We start from the raw sequence: 17338 nt of genomic DNA on the forward strand, positions 1-17338 counted from the left end.
CCAAATCCTTGGTGTTTCCTGAGAAATGGACCAAGTCTCAATGAGGATGACTTCTGCATCTCAGCCTGAGGATGACCTTTACATTGTAAGTGATTTAACAAACACTATGTTACTACAGTGACCGCTTTAACTGCTAGACTATCCAAAGCTCATGGTAGGCAGGTCCCTACACTAAGACGAATATGGAGACTTCACTTTGTGCCGACTGCCAGGTTCGGTAGCAAAGTTTCCTGTAGTGATGGACTTGAGCTATGTGCTTAAATTGAAGGTTTCTAAACAAATGGCTAGATGAAATTTTACCAATTCCTTTAAAACTGAATCAGTTGCCTTTATTATGAAAAAAAGAGAACATAGTGTTTTATATTTGCAATTGTGAAATTGCCACTTGCAATCAAGATATTCCACAGGTTATGGCCAATTTGTCAAACTGTTTCTAAATTGGAACAACATATTTGCCATATGAATGTAGAATAAATAATTAAAACACAATCTGTTTTCTACATGTTCCACCAAGAATTGCAGACATGTTTAATATCGTACAGTCCGGTAGTACAATATTTATTTAACTTTTTTCCTGTTAAATGTTACATATTGCGCAACAAAATTACAATAGTCTGCAGCCACAAATTAATAGCAAAGATTGAGAGGTAAAACTACTCAGATAATGTATTTAACTACAGAACTAGCAAATCAGATCTTACATATATATACATAATGTTTATGTACATATATATTTCACTAGACTTTTTAAATGTTGGACAGTGAGACACTGTTGTGCAGTTGGTTGACACGCAAATTGGCGAAAACACCTTCCAAGGGGACAGAACTACACACGCCAATATAGACAGCAAAAAGATAAACAAGAAAGAAAAAAAGAAAATAAAAATAAAAAAACAGGACAGAGGAAAAAAAAAAAAAAAAAAAAAGTCACTGAATTTTGACCACAGACCAGCCCTGCAGTGGGAATGCAGTGAGAAGACGCACACGTTATTCCAGGAAACCTGCACACAGAAGATTTCAAACGCTCAGTGGAAAAGAAATGTGTTTTCTCTAGAAGGGGTGAGGGGCCCCATGGCAGAAAAACTGGTGTGTGTGTGTGTGTATAGAGGGCAAGTGGCAGGCTATGGGATGGGACCGTTCATTTGTCATAAACCTATATCAATTCTGTTTGGGGCAGGGCGTGGGGGACTTTTGTACTGACTTCATCGTTTTACATAACCATTGCTTTTGGTAGTAAGGCTACAAACATACAGTACAAGTCAGGCAACTTGTTTTAGTTTTTCTTATTTTTCCCTCTCCTTCTCTCTTCCTGCCGCGCCTTGTCCTCTTAAACATCTGCCTGTCTGTCTGTCTGTCTCGGCTTGTCTTGTGGGGCTTGTTGTGTTTTTGTGTGACATTTCAAGTGGTGGGGGTGAGTGTGCTGGGGTGGTGGAGGGGGGAGGAAAGGCATGGTGGGGAGGTGGAGGAGGAGGGCAGGGCACTGGACCGGAGGAGCTGGGTTTGGGAGCCGGAGAGGAGGGCTCAGCAGCAGCCCCCGGACGCAGGCTTCACCGGAGTGCTCGAGATCTTCACGTTGGACTTTTCCGAGCCTCCAGACGTGGCCCCGGGGCCCATCCTCTTCTTGATCTCTGCAGCCATGGTCATGAAGGCCTGCTCCACATTAGTGGCATTCTTGGCGCTGGTTTCCAAGAACGGGATGCCCAGGGAGTCTGCAAATTCCTGGGTGGAACAGAATGTGCAATGTCATTTGGCAGGTACAACATTATTAGACCTTCAAGTAATTAAAGAAAGAGAAAGAAAATTAAAAAAAAAAAGACAAGAGAAGACAATTGTGCAGCTATTTCTGAAAGTTTTAACTCAGTTGGTGTCCATTTTCCACAACTCAAGTCTCAACCGTTTCCACCCTTTCACATCCATCACACTTAAGGCATCATGACCATATACAGTGCCACTTTAAAGTATGTGAACCCCTTGACCACTTAAGAGTTTTCTGTTGTTTTACCATGATTTTTCATTTTTTTCATCACCAATTTTCCATAGAAGGAATGTCAGGTTTATGTTTATCATTTGCATGTACTTTTTTTAGAGGGAATTGTTTGAGTAGCCAAAAGACTACATGAAACATGGAATTAGTCCATTTCAAAAGTAAGTGAACCCCCAGCTGAATTGGTAAAGTCAAGCAGGTAACAGATTCAGTGAAACTTATTTGGGTGCTTAATTAGCCAATTAAGCAAACCGATCATCTGAGACATCCTTAGGGAAAGGTTTGGGCAACACAGATTAAAAGAGGGAGGAAACCAACCAAACTACTGTAGTGCCAAGGTGTACCCACACAGATCAACAATGCCGAAAGGAAACGAGATATCCGAGAACATCAGGAAGAAGGTTCTGACAGCCCATCAGTCTTGGGAAAGCTATAAGACCATCTCCAAAAGATTCCAGCTCCATCCATCCATCCAAGACAAATAATTTAGAAATGGAGGGCATTCAACATGACCGCATCTCTGCCTAGAAGTGGACGCCCATCAAGACCATCACCAAGAAGCACCAGAAGAAGAATACATCAGGTAAAAGTCAACCCACACATCACCTCTAAAGAGTTTCAGACCTCTCTGGCAGCATCTGGGGTAAATGTACATGGGTCTACAATCAGACGAAAATTGAATATACATGACATTCATGATCGGGTTGCTAGAAGGAAGCCTCTGCTCTCAAGAAAGAACAAAACTGCCCGTTTCAACTTTGCCCGAGAGCACTTGGATAAACCAAAGGCCTTCTGGAAGTCCCTTCTTTAAACAGATGAGTCCGAGATAGAATTATTTTGTCACGATCAAAACCAACAATTTTCGTCTGATTGTAGACCCATGTACATTTACCCCAGATGCTGCCAGAGAGGTCCGAAACTCTTTAGAGGTGATGTGTGGGTTGACTTTTACCTGATTTATTCTTCTTCTGGTGCTTCTTGGTGATGGTTGGTTGGTTTCCTCTCTCTTTTAATCTGTGTTGCCCAAACCTTTCCCTAAGGATGTCTCAGATGATCGGTTTGCTCAATTGACTAATTATTCACCCAAATAAGTTTCACTGAATCTGTTACCTGCTTGACTTTATCAATTCAGCTGGGGGTTCACTTACTTTTGAAATGGACTAATTCCATGTTTCATGTAGTTTTTCAGCTTCCCAAACAATTTCCTCTAAACAAGTACATGCAAATGATAAACATAAACCTGACATTTCATCTATGGAAAATTGGTGATAAAAAAAATGAAAAATCATGGTAAAACAACAGAAAACGCGTAAGTGCTCAAGGGGTTCACATACTTTCAAGTGGCACAGTAGATGTGTATCTATGTGTATTTTACTGACGCATGTTTACAATGGCAGTACACGGACTACACTCAATGGGCAAGTTAATAGTTCGTCATACTACACTACCGTAACTGTATTTCTAAGCCTTCTTGGTGTCTTCTTGTGATAGGATTCATTTAGCCAAATTATGTTTTAGTAAATTATAAGTACATAAATACTGATATTAGTCTTTAGGCTATTTTTGACTAATGGGCTAGAATTTAATTTGAACTAAGCCCTTTCTGCGAATGACCCAAATATCCTAAAAAATAGTTTTGTATGACCAGTGATGCACGACTGATCAGCCCGTTCATCACTGGTACTGACAGCACAGGTGTTTGTTTCAAAGAACCCATTACCTTTGCTGTTGTGTAGTCCACCACTTTCTTTGTTGTCAGGTCACACTTGTTGCCAACCAATAGCTTGTTTACGTTTTCACTGGCATAGCGGTCAATCTCCTGTAGCCACTGTTTAACATTATTGAAGGACTCCTGTGAAGAACACAAACAGAACGATTGGTTATATATGTGACCGGTCAGTAAGACCAGGTGAAGGCACACCAGTTCAAAAACATATTAAAATCGTATTACATACAATTACACACAGTTTTCACTATTGTTTTGCTTCAGCATGTGTTCTAGTGCTGTACACAAATGAATTTACGAATCAGATTTAACCAAAATCAGAAAGTTGGCTGTTACAACAACAAAAAAACATTCAACATTGTAAAATAAAACTCCTGTGTGTTGAACATACCTGATCTGTAACATCATAGACTACGATAATGCCGTGAGCTCCTCGGTAGTAACTGGAGGTAATTGTGCGAAACCGCTCCTGCCCCGCCGTGTCCCACTGCAGACACACACACGCACACAGAAGATACTTCAGTTAGACACCCACATCTTTATAAGGTCATTATAGAGTCCAGCCCTCAAGGGTTCTGGCTTCTTCTCTTAACACGAAAAAAAAGTGTTCCAGGTCAGCCATGAGGGTAGGGAACTATTTTTGGTCCACACATGTACTTGGCTGTGGAATATAGCCATCCCCTAAAAAACTTGTGTCCAACCTTCTGGGCATACTCCAGAATATGTTCACATCTCTGCCAAGTGTTCTACAATGTATCCATATCTACATGGAAACGTGTGCCTACATAACAGTTAGCGTAATAAACTTGATAATAGCCGTAAATAAAAAGTGACTGAAGGAGGGGGTGGGGGTACTTACGATTTGAAGTTTGATTGTCTTTCCGTCTAACTCTATAGTTCTTATTTTGAAGTCCACGCCGATAGTGCTAATGTAGCTCTCTGTGTATGTGTCATCCTGAAAAGAACAAGAGGAGGAAGGAAGTGGGTCAAGGAAAGCCAGGTCTCAGCACCCTGGAGGTGCACAGTCACATCCTGTTCAGAGCACACTCCAGCCATTTCACACAAAGCCTTGGTCTGACTCAGCAAAATACACTAAACCCTGTCAAATCAGGGTTCAAAGGAAAAGTCTGTCCGTGTGTGTGTGTGTGTGTGTGTGCATATATATGTGTGATCCCACACTTACCAGCCCTGCGCAGGTAAAGGGGCCAACAGTACACACACTAATCCTTCATTATTGCCTTAATAGCTGCCCTTCACACACACACACACACCCTCGACAGCATCTACACAGGGGGCACAGCTGGGACACTTACTGCGAATCGGAGGAGAAGGCAGGACTTTCCGACACCAGAGTCACCAATCAGCAGCAGCTTGAATAAATAGTCACTGAGGAGAGGAAGAAGAAGAGGGCGAGAGAGAGAGTGTGTTAATGAGCAGGCTTGCAAAAATAAAAAGTACTTTAGGAGTAGCACTGAGATCAGTACGCTTCTAGACGAGACGTCACAAACATGCGGGCATGACTTCTGGGACCGTGAACACAGGGACACTGCTTGAAACCCATCCTAATCATTCTGACCTACAATCCACCGGATCAGAAAGCCGGAGGAATTAGACATTAAACTCTGCCACTGTTGAACAGAATGAATAGGGGGGTGAGGGGTACAAGGCTGACATTCATAGAGAGAGAGCGCAGGGCCCTGCAGGCTCTGGAGTAAGGCCCTCTCATTCACAGTTCCACACCATGACTTGCCATTGACTGCCGTGGATCATTCTCCGCTACTAAACTAACACTTAAATAATCCTTTTCTTCTGCCAACAAAAAACAGAGAACTCTTGCGGAGTTCCAAAGCCAACCAACACCTTAGCGATACTTTAACCGTTGCCCGCTCACACAAAAAAAAACAGATATTGAAGAATTAAAGAGGGACACAGCGATAGTATGAGCCATATTTACAAAGGGTTTTTAACCTGTGTTGTTCTTGTCAACATCTTAGCCTTAATCAATTATTGTATGCAACTATAACAACCAGAGATGATGAGTGTCATTTACCAACTCTGATGAGTGTCAATTACCAATGACGATGAGCACCTGACTAGTTTAGCTCACCATGTCTGACTTGGCTGATGGCCAAGTGGGCCGTCATTCTAGGGGCTGAGCCTTTCAAATGTGCAATGTGAAAATTTCACTTCAGAAACTTTATAATTTCAATATTTAGAAATTGAATACATTTTATAATCATATACATTGTATAGACAGCAAAATGTTTCTTCTATATTGCGTATTGAAATTTTGGTTGTCAAACTATGAGACAATTGCTCCCGACAGCACATATTCCAAATCCCCGTTGACGGCGTCAATGTTCCTGTATCACCTCTTGAGCAACCTCGAGTACTTGCAGTGCATCGCTTTTGCCAACTGCCCAGAAAGTGCATGAGACAGCCGTAAAACAAGCCCCGACGGACAGCAACACTTTTTTTTAATGCTATTGAGTCACCGGCGACTAACATTTAAATGCATCTCGGATAATCAGCCTTCGTAAATTGGGTCTCTATTAGTTGCACCTGATCATCGTGTGAACTGCCAAGTTAGATGCGTCTAAGAGATAAACACCCTTCGTATGGCCCCGTTATCCCTTCATGTTATTTCCTGTCTGGGATGACCTGTGTTGTTGTTCCCCAAATCCACAGTTCATCCTTTAAGTAAAGGTCTTCCTGCTCCAGTGTAATGCCTTTTCCTTCCCAAAAACAGATCTCTGAACAAGCTGGTTTGCTCCTAAAATTCAGGCAATAAAACAAGACCTGAACTGGCACCAAATACCATACTTGTTGTACTTTTAGTAAGAGCTGTGATTAAGTGCTCAAAGCATCAGTCCTGAAAAACAGAAGAAGCCTCCCCCTACAAACAATACAGAAATACAAAAATGGACGGCTGCTTTTTGACCCAGAACAGCACAATGAGGTCTCCAAGATTTCTACATGCACAAAAAAAAAAGCAATATGGCATGAAAACCACAATTAGGCCTACCAATGATGGCATGTGTAATATTTAACCTCTCTTTCCCCTCAAGTGTGCAGCCCCAACTGTTCGTCTGAAACAGTGTGTGGCTGTCGGAGCGGATCTGTACAGTTCTGTTCCTGAACCGGGCCAGTGATTACAGAGCAGAAGTGGACCTGTGAGAGAGCAGGCAGGGGGTCTGGCGCTGGAGCAGGAGGGGGCTTATTTCTGAGCAAAACCAAACACAAGCTCATTAAATGGATCCGTGCATGTGGAGAGTTTGGTGAAGGTCACCAGAGGGTGCTGCCTCACTTGCCTCACAGGGCAAGATAGGGGAAAGGTCCTGGCACAGACAGACAAACACAGACAGCGAAGGCACTGGGCATGATGCACACCAATGTGTCCTATGGCACTTCCTCAGACTATTTGTGGAGCTGCTGTATCTAGTCTTAGCTTGCCATTAAATTAGCTTTTCTTATTGAAGCGGCCACTCAGCCAATGGCCATTAGTCAGAAGCGTCAGTGATGCATGCTTGTGGTGATCAAAATGCAGATCAGATAAAGATGAAAGGATCACTGAGGGAAAAGACTGGGATCAAGGAGATGGACAAACATGAGATGTTTTCTTCTATGACTAAACTTGTGGAAATTACATCACAAGGTCAGAACCGTGACAGCCTGATAACAAAAGCAGAACACAACACTCCCTTTAAGCCAAAAGATATCGCCATCTTGTTTAGGCCTGAACTTTAATCACCTTAACAGCTGAGATTAGAGTCACTACGAAGATGTTGATCGTTTTGGAATACTGGCCTGTGCCTTGAAAACAATTAGGCAAATCCCAATACACCAAAAAACAAATATTGTCCACCACCAATACCGTTCAGATCATAAAGGGGGATGTATTATTAAGCACTTGTTAGAGCAGTTTGCACCTGCCAGAGCCTAGCCAGGTCAAGTGTCCAGCAAAAAACTGTAGAGGAGAGGTACATTTTCTGCAGTTGGTAAAGATATGACAGTTGAGGTGTAAAATCCTGGTTGACTGAAGTTAGACACCAAAATGACAGGGTATCTGTCCTAAATTAGTCTATTAAGCCCATCGCAACTTAGGTGCCTTAGACGAGGAACTTATATTGCTGTAGACAGCCAAACACACAGCAAGCCTTTTCCCTAGGACTCCTGGCTCTGGGTCGTGCCTCACAGGGCCCAATGGACCCCCGTCGCCATGATGCAGCTTAGTCAGAAACTTTGTGACATCATAAATTCATTAAGGTTTCTGACCATAATCAATTAATTCAAATTGGGCATGACTGGAATCATACCTGGCCCAACTGCTTGGGAGGAAGCAATGCTTGTGCTTACCCATACCCTTGAAAACCAGGGGATGCAAACTATTAAGTCACTACTGACATGGATATGTAGCAATAGTGCCATTCTTACAGAAATTGTGTCAATAGACACTTTGTTTGGTAGCATAGTTCTATCTTACTCGCTGAAACTTTGTTTCATTCTGAATAACCCGAACAATAGACCTTGCCTACAACCTACAATAAAACAAATGTTCAAAGCTTCCTACCTGCTACAATAGATCAGACCTGTTGGGCAGTAAGACCTACCTGCTACAATAGATCAGACCTGTTGGGCAGTACGACTATGTGGCTATTGTCCACCATTTAACTGCTGTATCCATGGCAAACAAACAAACAAAACACAGGACACAGTCTTCAGGGAAACCCACCCACTCCCCTGCCCACCTCCCAGGCCAGCGGAGCTGTTTATTTAACACAGCTCCATACACACCGGCCCAACACGGGGGGAAATTCGAGTAAGCCGATTAAGCATTCCGTTAGCGGTGGGGGGTGAGGGGGGGAATGTCACCCCGTGTGCCCGACAGTCCGGGCCTTCGACCCTCCTCGCCTTTACTCCACAAAACTGAAGCCTAGAGGCAGGAAGGTTGTTGCTCGTTGTTGCCAGAGTGGCATCTGAGTGGCCTGGTTGTTTCCTGACTTCCCCTCTCCCATTGTAATGAATTCCAGTCATGCTCCCTTCATTAGCCCAGCCACAGTGGACAATGAACTACCCTGTGTCCACACGCCACTCTATGACCAGACTCTGGCGAAAAAACAGTGCTTCCCTAACCGCTCTCCATGGTCCATAGATCTCATTTCCAGGGATTTTTTAGACAGGACTATCCAGGACACCTTTGAAATGCATTGCTTTTAGTCTACTGAGAGACAACCGGGGACTTTTTTCAGCGTGTTCTTGAGTACAAAGTAGAATTTTTACACATATCAGTGCAACATTCACCAAACTCCAGAGAGGTCAAACTGTAACTCCTGCATTTTTTTTTTACCGCCTTCAACACAGATAAGAGAAAAGCTGAGGGAAGGCCAGACGTTTTCAGTAGATTAAAGAAGTGGCCACTAAGGCATCTTGGGCATTTTGCATCTTTTGCCAGCTCTAAGTGAACACACCACACAGGTCATCCACCCACAGACGTGAGACATGCAGCTGAAAGGGGAGGAGGCAGGCAGAGAGATTTTTAGCAGCATCAGGATTCTGAAAATGCTGAGTGCGAGCATAGCCATTGCATGTTCAAAACTTGGGCAGCAAAAGAAGAAATGCAGACGTCTCACAAGCACATAAGTACACTGAGTTTCTCAGACAGGAATCAAAGTGAAACTCCTCACGTGAATGACCCTTGTTGAACAAAGAACAGTCATACCCAATGATAAAAAGACTCGGCAGGTAAAACTGCTCAGAACAGAACCTTTGAGATGAAGCCAAGATCACAACAGGTCAGCAATTGCATACCTGTTGAATGAATTGGCCATTGAAAAAAGTAATTGAGAGTGTTATGACGATATTCACTCAGCCTTTTCTCAAAGGCATGGTCTAAATCAGTAGATCCACTTCCTTGGCAAACTCTAAAACAATAACCACTGAGGATTGGAAATGTACACCAGGATTTGAAACTAAGTACACTTTTAACCAATACCAATCACGTGGGAGCAGTCAATTTGTATGTCTATTCAGCAACTAACACTATAGTCCAGCCACGTTATTATTAATAATACAAAACATCTTGGGCTGAAAAAATATGTTTAGTGTCAAAGTGACTAAAACCATGGCTTAGATTCAGGCACTATGCGTTTCCGAAGCAGCTGAGGCGGTGTTGTAAGCAGCATGTCACATGGCATGTGACCTACACATGACTGACTCACAACTTCTCCAGATGGGTGTCTCCTGGCCGTCGAGTTGCACTTGCTTGTGATGGCAGAGTAATCATTTATCAAACGTATGTTGAGCTAACATTCTACTCTTGGCAAACATCAGACAAGGCCTCACTGACCGAGTAACAGTTGATAATTAATACGTGAAAAATATGCAATTTTCCCCCTAAAGAGGATTAACTGCCCCTGGGCCCCCAGTTTTGAAGTATCAACCTCTAGTTGGTACAGTTTGTAGTGGTACCTTTGTAAGTGTGCAAGTGGCTTTTACGTCAACAGACAGGTGAACATTCGGGTTGTCATTTACTTAAGTATTAAACTACAAACTACAACGGTTCAACATTAACCTTGACTTATAAACGTCACAGCACTGGGTCCAAACTTTACTTTGGGGAAATAGGTAATCTAAGGAAAAATATGACTTGACCAAGATGGTCCATATCAATTGAACTTGTTCTTACAAGCAATCTGTAAGGGATCAATTTGTCAGAGCTAGATAACTTAGTTTAAAAAACAGACTGCCTTACGTTACAGTCGACATGTGTGTCAATTGGTAAAATACCTCGCCAATTATTGAATAGCAACCAATGATGTACTTTATCCCTTGAGGGAACATTTGACGTGTTAAAAACTGACACAAACTGACCGCAGAAAGACTGACAAACTATACCATATGACCACTTTACCAGTGTCACACATAACCAGCTAACTAGATAGCCATTGCTACTAATGTAGGATAGTCAATAAACGACACAGCGAGTAACTAAAAACCACTGCTGTGGTATTAAGTTGGTTAATGTCGGGATAACTGTTGCTCGTTGTTGACAATATTCTTAAACTGCGCAGCTCAGGATATTCTGAAAACCTGTTCCTTAAGAGTAAACTGACACCAAATCGCATTCGTCTCAGAACATGGGAACACCACTTCGAAAAACCGGGGATGATCAACGATTCTTCACCGGGGCTAGTTTGCTAGCTTGCTAATTAACCATACGTTAGCACACTGTAACGTTTACGTTATGGCATAATTACAATGTGACAAAATAGATGCATCATATGTAATGTTAATAATCCAACGTAAACTAAAATGCCAGTCTCCCTCACTAGCATTGTATTTGCTCTTGACATAAAGACAATAACCTGATACCTAGCTATCGTACCAAGCTTTCGACTGTAAAGCTAACAAGGTACGAAAAACCTTTCGCCGTTGACAGTCAACTGGAAACTCGGAGCACTATGCTAAGCTACACCGCTGCATTTCTACTTACTATTCAGGATTCATCGTGGCTTGACACTGTTAAACCACTCTTCTTTTAAGATGAGACTCCCTTTAGATTTGATGAACAACAGAAGCACCGCGTTTCACAGATTTAAAAAGTAACTAGAAGACTAGCTACTCCCCCAGACCCAAGGCGGCTAGTCGTCTGAACCCAAAATGGCTGCCACTTCAACCAGGAAATAGAGACGCTTCAACTGGGCTGCTTTACAACGGCGTAAGCCATTCACGTCATACCAGTTGGTGGAAGTTGTAGTCCGGCATAAAGGAATGTTCTTTGCCTCAGGTGAGCCAGTTTACAACATAGACTACATCGCCCTGTCGTCAATGCGCATACACCGGGGTTATGCGATGTTTTTAACGCCTCGTTCGTTTCGGGCACAACCCTCCCTACTGTCAAAAAAGAAGAACAAATTACGTCATTAGTGAAACGTGGCAGAACGTTGGCAGGGAGTTTGAGTCAGAGATCAATGGCTCAACATCTTTTTGCTCCTAATGTGATGTTACATTGGGAAATGTCTGTGTGCTGTTCTAAATACTGTTTTATCTCATAGTGTGTCACAAGACTGACCTGGGATGCTCTGCTTCCTATATCACATTCCTCATGTTTTGAAAGGTGTTGGCACATGTCCCAATATGTCTGGTCTAATGTTCTGAAACTTATTTAATGCTTGGTGGACTACTCATAATGGCCTGAGAGGTGTTGCTGATCCACGACTTCATGGTATGCACTCAAGTGAGTTGTGCCACGCACAACCTAAATGGCAGCAGTTCATTTTCAGTTAATGTAGAGAACACACGTATTGACGTAAAGAGAAGTGAATGAGAGAGCTTACATGGGACAGTGTGTCAAAGACTCAGAAGCGAAACAAGCCTAGTTTTACACACACTCGGTAAGAATGAAACTCAGCCTACCTCACAATGAGAGCCCATGGACTCTCCTGGTCCCTGTTGGGTCAAACTCCCTCAAAACTATCTCGTTATTGATTTCAAAGTCTTTATGAATACTCAAGAGCCAATGTCTCTGTCATAGGCCTACTCTTCTTTACGTAACCTATGGCTTTGAACTCAAGCAGATAAATGAAGGAATGTTTGGGTACAAGTCCACTGTCTCTCTTAGGATGGTGCACAGATCAGAATCAGTTCCCTGCAGCATCATTGTGTTGCACCAGCTCAAGTTTCACCTTCACATCTACCAAGTCCAGACTGGACATCACTTTGCTTTTTTTTCCCGGTTAACACTTTCTCATTTGTATTTAAAAAATGTCTACTTTATTTCAATTTATTTTATTAAATTTTGCCTCCCCCAATTTCGTTGTTTCAAGTTCACTACTGCTAATTACAACAAAACTGCCAGCCATGCCGCTGCGAGGGTAGGCTAACGCAGTGTGTGTATATTGTGTACAGGTGGGGACTCAGTGAGTGTCGATTCGACTGTCTGGACAGCAGGTGTGTGGGTTAAGTTGAACCAAGTCAGCAAATTTGACAACAAATATCCATTATTAAGCTAATTAGACTAAATAGGCTAACTGTACATAAAACACTAACTGTGCACTAACAACTAGGCTATTTGTAGGCCTGCTCGTTGGATGTGACAATTATGGATGAAGCATTAGGCGTTCATAACAAACACAGAAAACAACTGATGAAGAAAAGTTTTAATAACAGGTTCTGCATTAAGAAGGCGATGACTGTGTGCATTTCTGCACAGACTCATGTGACTGATTCCAAAATGTGTATGGAAACTCAACAGAAGAAGCAGTCCCCACATCTCCCTGTGAAACAGTGAGGTAGGTGTCAGTGTTTAAGGCGAGGGCATATGGAAAGCAGCCACAATGACCTTTGACACTTGACCCAGAGCAACCATGCGCATACATTAAAGGTATTGTTTCAAGGTGCCATATGACCACCCGCAGCTATGTAACAGTAGCATTATCATGATACCTTCATGTTCAAAGCAATCAGTCCAATCTCAAAGGAATTTTCCTGACTGGTTTTCGTCATGATGTCAGCAAGGACAGTATGGCAAGCTTCTCTGGGGGTTGATCCCTACAGAACACAGGAGTAAGTTTGATGAATGTATAGTTATTTCTTTTAAAATCCCCACCAGGAAAAGCACCATGTGTAAGACACAGCCTACACAACAACAAGCAAACCTGTTCAGCATCAATCTAACAGACATTTGGTTCATTTCTGCACATATGCATATTGATATATTGAAAAGAAGAACTAATTGAAATTGAACAAAAATATCAACTTTACCTGTTTCATCAACTGCACCACATGGAAGCTCGGGCAGAAGCACATTATTTTATCCCCATCTCCAGTGGCTGATACAGGTTTAGATAAAACTTTAGTCAATGCAACATGCCATCACCACTCAGCAATCCCACAGAAGCAGTCACCATTATCTGAGCTCATGGCTGGGCAAAACTGCAGATTGTTAAAGTCAACAGCAGTAATGCATAACATATTTTGTGTCATTTTATGAATCTGTTTATTTTCAAACTGCTATAATCCAGTATATTGTAGCAAGCTAGCGTGGTAAGCGCATCAGCGAGACAAAGATATCAGGTTTCAAGGCAATTCCTGTGCTCCAATACTTCACCTGGCCCCAGGACATTATAAGACCTATACACACTAACACAGGACACAAAAGGGGGGCACAACCTGAATTATTTTGAGGAGAACAATACAACTTGTTTACAGCAGTTTGCTGGGATACCCCCCGCATGCTATATGCTCTGAGCAAAATACGTACATATGGTCTCCCTGAGCAGTCCAAGAAATAAAAAAACAAATGGTACTGATAAACCAGTCAAAGCAATGGGGTGCCAAACCCGTCAGCACTATAATCTGTCAATAATCTATAACTGAGAAATGTATTGCAACTGAGGAGTCATAAACAGGGTTGTTTATGAGAGGTAAGATAACAAACCTGCTGCTGCCCCAACCTATAACAGACAGAAAGTTTAAATAATAAGCATATAGACATGGTACCGAAAAAATTATGACAAGTATTGGAATTAGTCGAATAATTATGTGGATGTAATGAAGCCACGGTAGTGAAAGATTCCCTATTCTGGTTAATGGATGCTATGAAATCAAATAGCGTGTAAGGATAAAGATTGTATTTCCAGGCAACACAACTCTGTACATTTATATCACACACAGAATCTTCAGTAACTGGACGTGGTATACCTGCACATTTTGAATTGGAACAATTAAACATACAGTGTTAGCAAATACAGTTCTCTTGTAAAATCTTGCTTGCTTAGTTTTCATTTTTTAACTTAGACTATGCATTGGTGCATCCATGTATGTTTAGAACTCTAAGTCCCACATCTGCCCACTGTAAATGTTGGCTACTTACTGTGCGGTCTGCAAACAGGCCACAACCTGGCAGTGGAGAGTCCCCAACCCTCCCAGGGGACTTAAAGGGCGCACCTGAGGTGGAAACCCCTAAAGTTTCAAGTACAATAAAGTTAAAAGCTGAAAAAATTACTTCCAAGTTCCAAAATATATTTCAAACAAACTTTTAAACAGAACACTTTGTGTGAGGTATACACACGGGTTAAAACCATAAACACTCATGATGTGAAGTAAAAGTGAGACATTAAAAAACACCATTGTATAGAATAATCTTAGTACTGGGCATAGACGTATTTCCTCACCGACTGCTATGTTCCCCATGAGGTCCAGAGCTATAAGTCCTGAAAGTTTCAAAGTAACATGCATTGCTACTGATTAAATATATGTTCTATTTCTTTTTCTGGAATGAAATACACAGATAACTTGTTAAGACAAACACAATATTTGATTTTATATATATATTCACTGAAACCTTAATTGTAAACTTGATTATGCATCAAGATGAAGTCATATTAATGGTGGAAAGAACTGATCTCTTTGACCAAGTGTGAAGGGACTTGGACACCCTCTAGTGCACATCAGGGTTCACTACAAGTATAACATCTATAAAAAGCTGTAGGTAAAGCACCTGCCAATTCACTGTGAAACACAGAATTTCAATGTGATGTAATGATCTCAGGACAGAAAACATTATGAAATCTAACCTAAGGTGTCATGACCGCTGACCCCTTTCTTCTTCTCAAGGAATTCCTTGTAAAGAAAACACAAATAGAGTCCACACTTCCCAACAACTGGATTCAGTCATGAGCATCTTAAAGGCAATGACATGACTTCTATATCAAAAACATAAGTCTATAATACAAAACCTAAATGGATTTAAATAATAAATAAACAAACACATAACAGCATCTACAAGCAGTTATGTCCCTTATAATGGTAAAAAGGTCCCCAAACACACATTAAATAACAAAAAGTCTAATCGTTATGTATAGGGAATGTTTACTATCTTCCTTAGAGCTGTAGTGCTTTATGTAGTGTAGTGTCCTTGCTTAACTTAATATACTATCATACATTATTCATATCTGGTTTGCGGTATATGAGGTATGGGTTACCTGATAAGCAGAGGCTGAGCGGTCGCTTAGCATTTTGTCATTGGGCTCCACAGTAAAGCCCTGCTCCACAGCGAACTTCAGAGCACCCTCTCCAACCAGCAGACTGTGAGGGCTTCTCTCCATCACCTTACGAGCCACTCGACATGGCACCCCAACTCTGACCCACATACAGAGGAGTTGTGTTATCGTTCTGAAAATAACTATTATTCTGTAATGTTGAGCACAACAGACTTGTTTCTTTTCTTCCCAAGTTAATTTACAAGTTAATGGTGACATTAATATATATATATGTATGTGTAATAACAGTGTGATAATGTAATGGTGAATATTGGTGGTAAGGATATCATGGGAACACAGTATTCACTTTTGCTTTGTTACTCAAATAAATACTTCTACAAGATACGTCTCAGGGTTAATGATCTCATGCTGAGCTCATCTTGCAAAGACCAATGACTGAAACCTGTCATAAAATTTATAAAAAGTAAAAAAAATAATAGAATTATCAGATTTGAATTAAGTTATCAAATGTCACCCCAGAAACAACACATTTCCATCAGAGCTTAATCCTTTCACAATGTTATTGTTAAACGCACATTTTACACACATATTTGGATTTCCAATTCAACCATAGGTAAAGGACAGGGATTAGCCTATGACAGTCTGAACTGAAGCCATGAGTGGAATGCAAGGATCTTCCTGAATGTTATCTGGTTTTCTCCTGCTGAGGCGGTCCAGATGTCTTCAATCTCTCCTGACTGAAGGGAAACTACAATCCGGAGTCCAAATGTAACTCTTTGCCCACTAGAACAGGCTTTTAATATGTTTGTTTGTTTTGTTTGTGTTTGTTTGTTATGACGATATGTACTATGATCTTACCCTCTCAGCGCTGCAACGGCCCCAAATCTTCCAGGACTGCCCTCCATTATTGCAGCGTCACATTCCACCACTCCCATGCTGTTTGGGAATCCCCCTCGTCCCACAACATGATGTCCTGTCTCCCTGTCATTTTCCACCTCTGAAAAATGTAGCATGGCACAGAATGAAATGCATGTTGCACAAAGAGTTGACTGACGGAGTAGAGATAAGTTCAACCCTCTGCATATTGAATTGAATGAGCAGAAGACCATCTCCATTTCCACACAAAGTGCTCAGTACAGGAGTGCATGGGGAAGCAAGGAAAACTCGTTCATCAACCTTGCACAGGTGCCATGAATGTCGGCTCACCTGCAATTGCTCTCTCTACAACATCTGTGGCATTTTCACCTGCCAAAATCAAGTCCATTTCCTTCACAGCTGGGTAGGAGAAAGCCCATGTCCCAATTGCAGCCATTACACCTAAATACAAAAGCATATGCTGATCATTTAATCACACACTATGTATTGGCCTAGTCCTGTGGTTATTTAATTCTATTATATTCTCAACCTCTTCTCAGGTCATTTTAGAAGTACAAAGATAGGCTACAGCTTTAGTTCTGTTGTATTTTAGGCCTACTAGATACTGCATTGATTTGACTGTCTCCTAATATTCCCTTTGTGAAAGGGGAGGTGTATATATCAAATAATTGCCTTGCAATATCACAAACGTGTTGAAATATTAAAGACACGGACCCTTTCGGTTCAGATTTCCACCTCTTCTTGCAAAAA

The 17338-nt window shown here is 41.6% G+C and overlaps 2 protein-coding genes across 2 annotated transcripts; both read right to left on the minus strand.

Moving 5' to 3' along the window:
* Positions 1 to 313: 313 nt before the first annotated feature.
* Positions 314 to 11374, minus strand: rab1ab (RAB1A, member RAS oncogene family b). Its single transcript, XM_080848715.1, has 6 exons — positions 11203 to 11374; positions 5024 to 5096; positions 4570 to 4665; positions 4102 to 4197; positions 3705 to 3836; positions 314 to 1719 (listed from the first exon to the last, which is right to left on the minus strand). Exons 1-6 carry the CDS (start codon positions 11214 to 11216, stop codon positions 1522 to 1524), a joined length of 609 nt encoding a protein of 202 aa, XP_080704841.1. The 5' UTR covers positions 11217 to 11374; the 3' UTR covers positions 314 to 1521.
* A 1512-nt stretch (positions 11375 to 12886) lies between these two features.
* LOC308373520 (N(4)-(Beta-N-acetylglucosaminyl)-L-asparaginase) lies at positions 12887 to 17024 on the minus strand (the record flags this gene model as incomplete). The annotated part of the gene is made up of 9 exons (XM_080849094.1): positions 12887 to 12985; positions 13155 to 13259; positions 13473 to 13540; positions 14580 to 14672; positions 14885 to 14923; positions 15287 to 15332; positions 15695 to 15851; positions 16571 to 16709; positions 16919 to 17024. The coding sequence occupies 9 exons, from the start codon at positions 17022 to 17024 to the stop codon at positions 12887 to 12889; spliced, it is 852 nt and encodes a 283-aa protein (XP_080705220.1).
* Between the last annotated feature and the right edge of the window lie 314 nt (positions 17025 to 17338).

This window comes from Sprattus sprattus (assembly GCF_963457725.1).
Source record: "Sprattus sprattus genome assembly, chromosome: 12".
Classification (NCBI taxonomy): domain Eukaryota; kingdom Metazoa; phylum Chordata; class Actinopteri; order Clupeiformes; family Clupeidae; genus Sprattus; species Sprattus sprattus.

Bases quoted from the DNA above. Each gene is read 5' to 3' on its own strand.
- rab1ab (XM_080848715.1), bottom strand. The intron at 4,666-5,023 runs GTAAGTGTCCCA...TGTTCTTTTCAG, and splicing joins GCCTTCTCCTCCGATTCGCA to GATGACACATACACAGAGAG. The intron at 4,198-4,569 runs GTAAGTACCCCC...GTGTGTCTGCAG, and splicing joins AGACAATCAAACTTCAAATC to TGGGACACGGCGGGGCAGGA.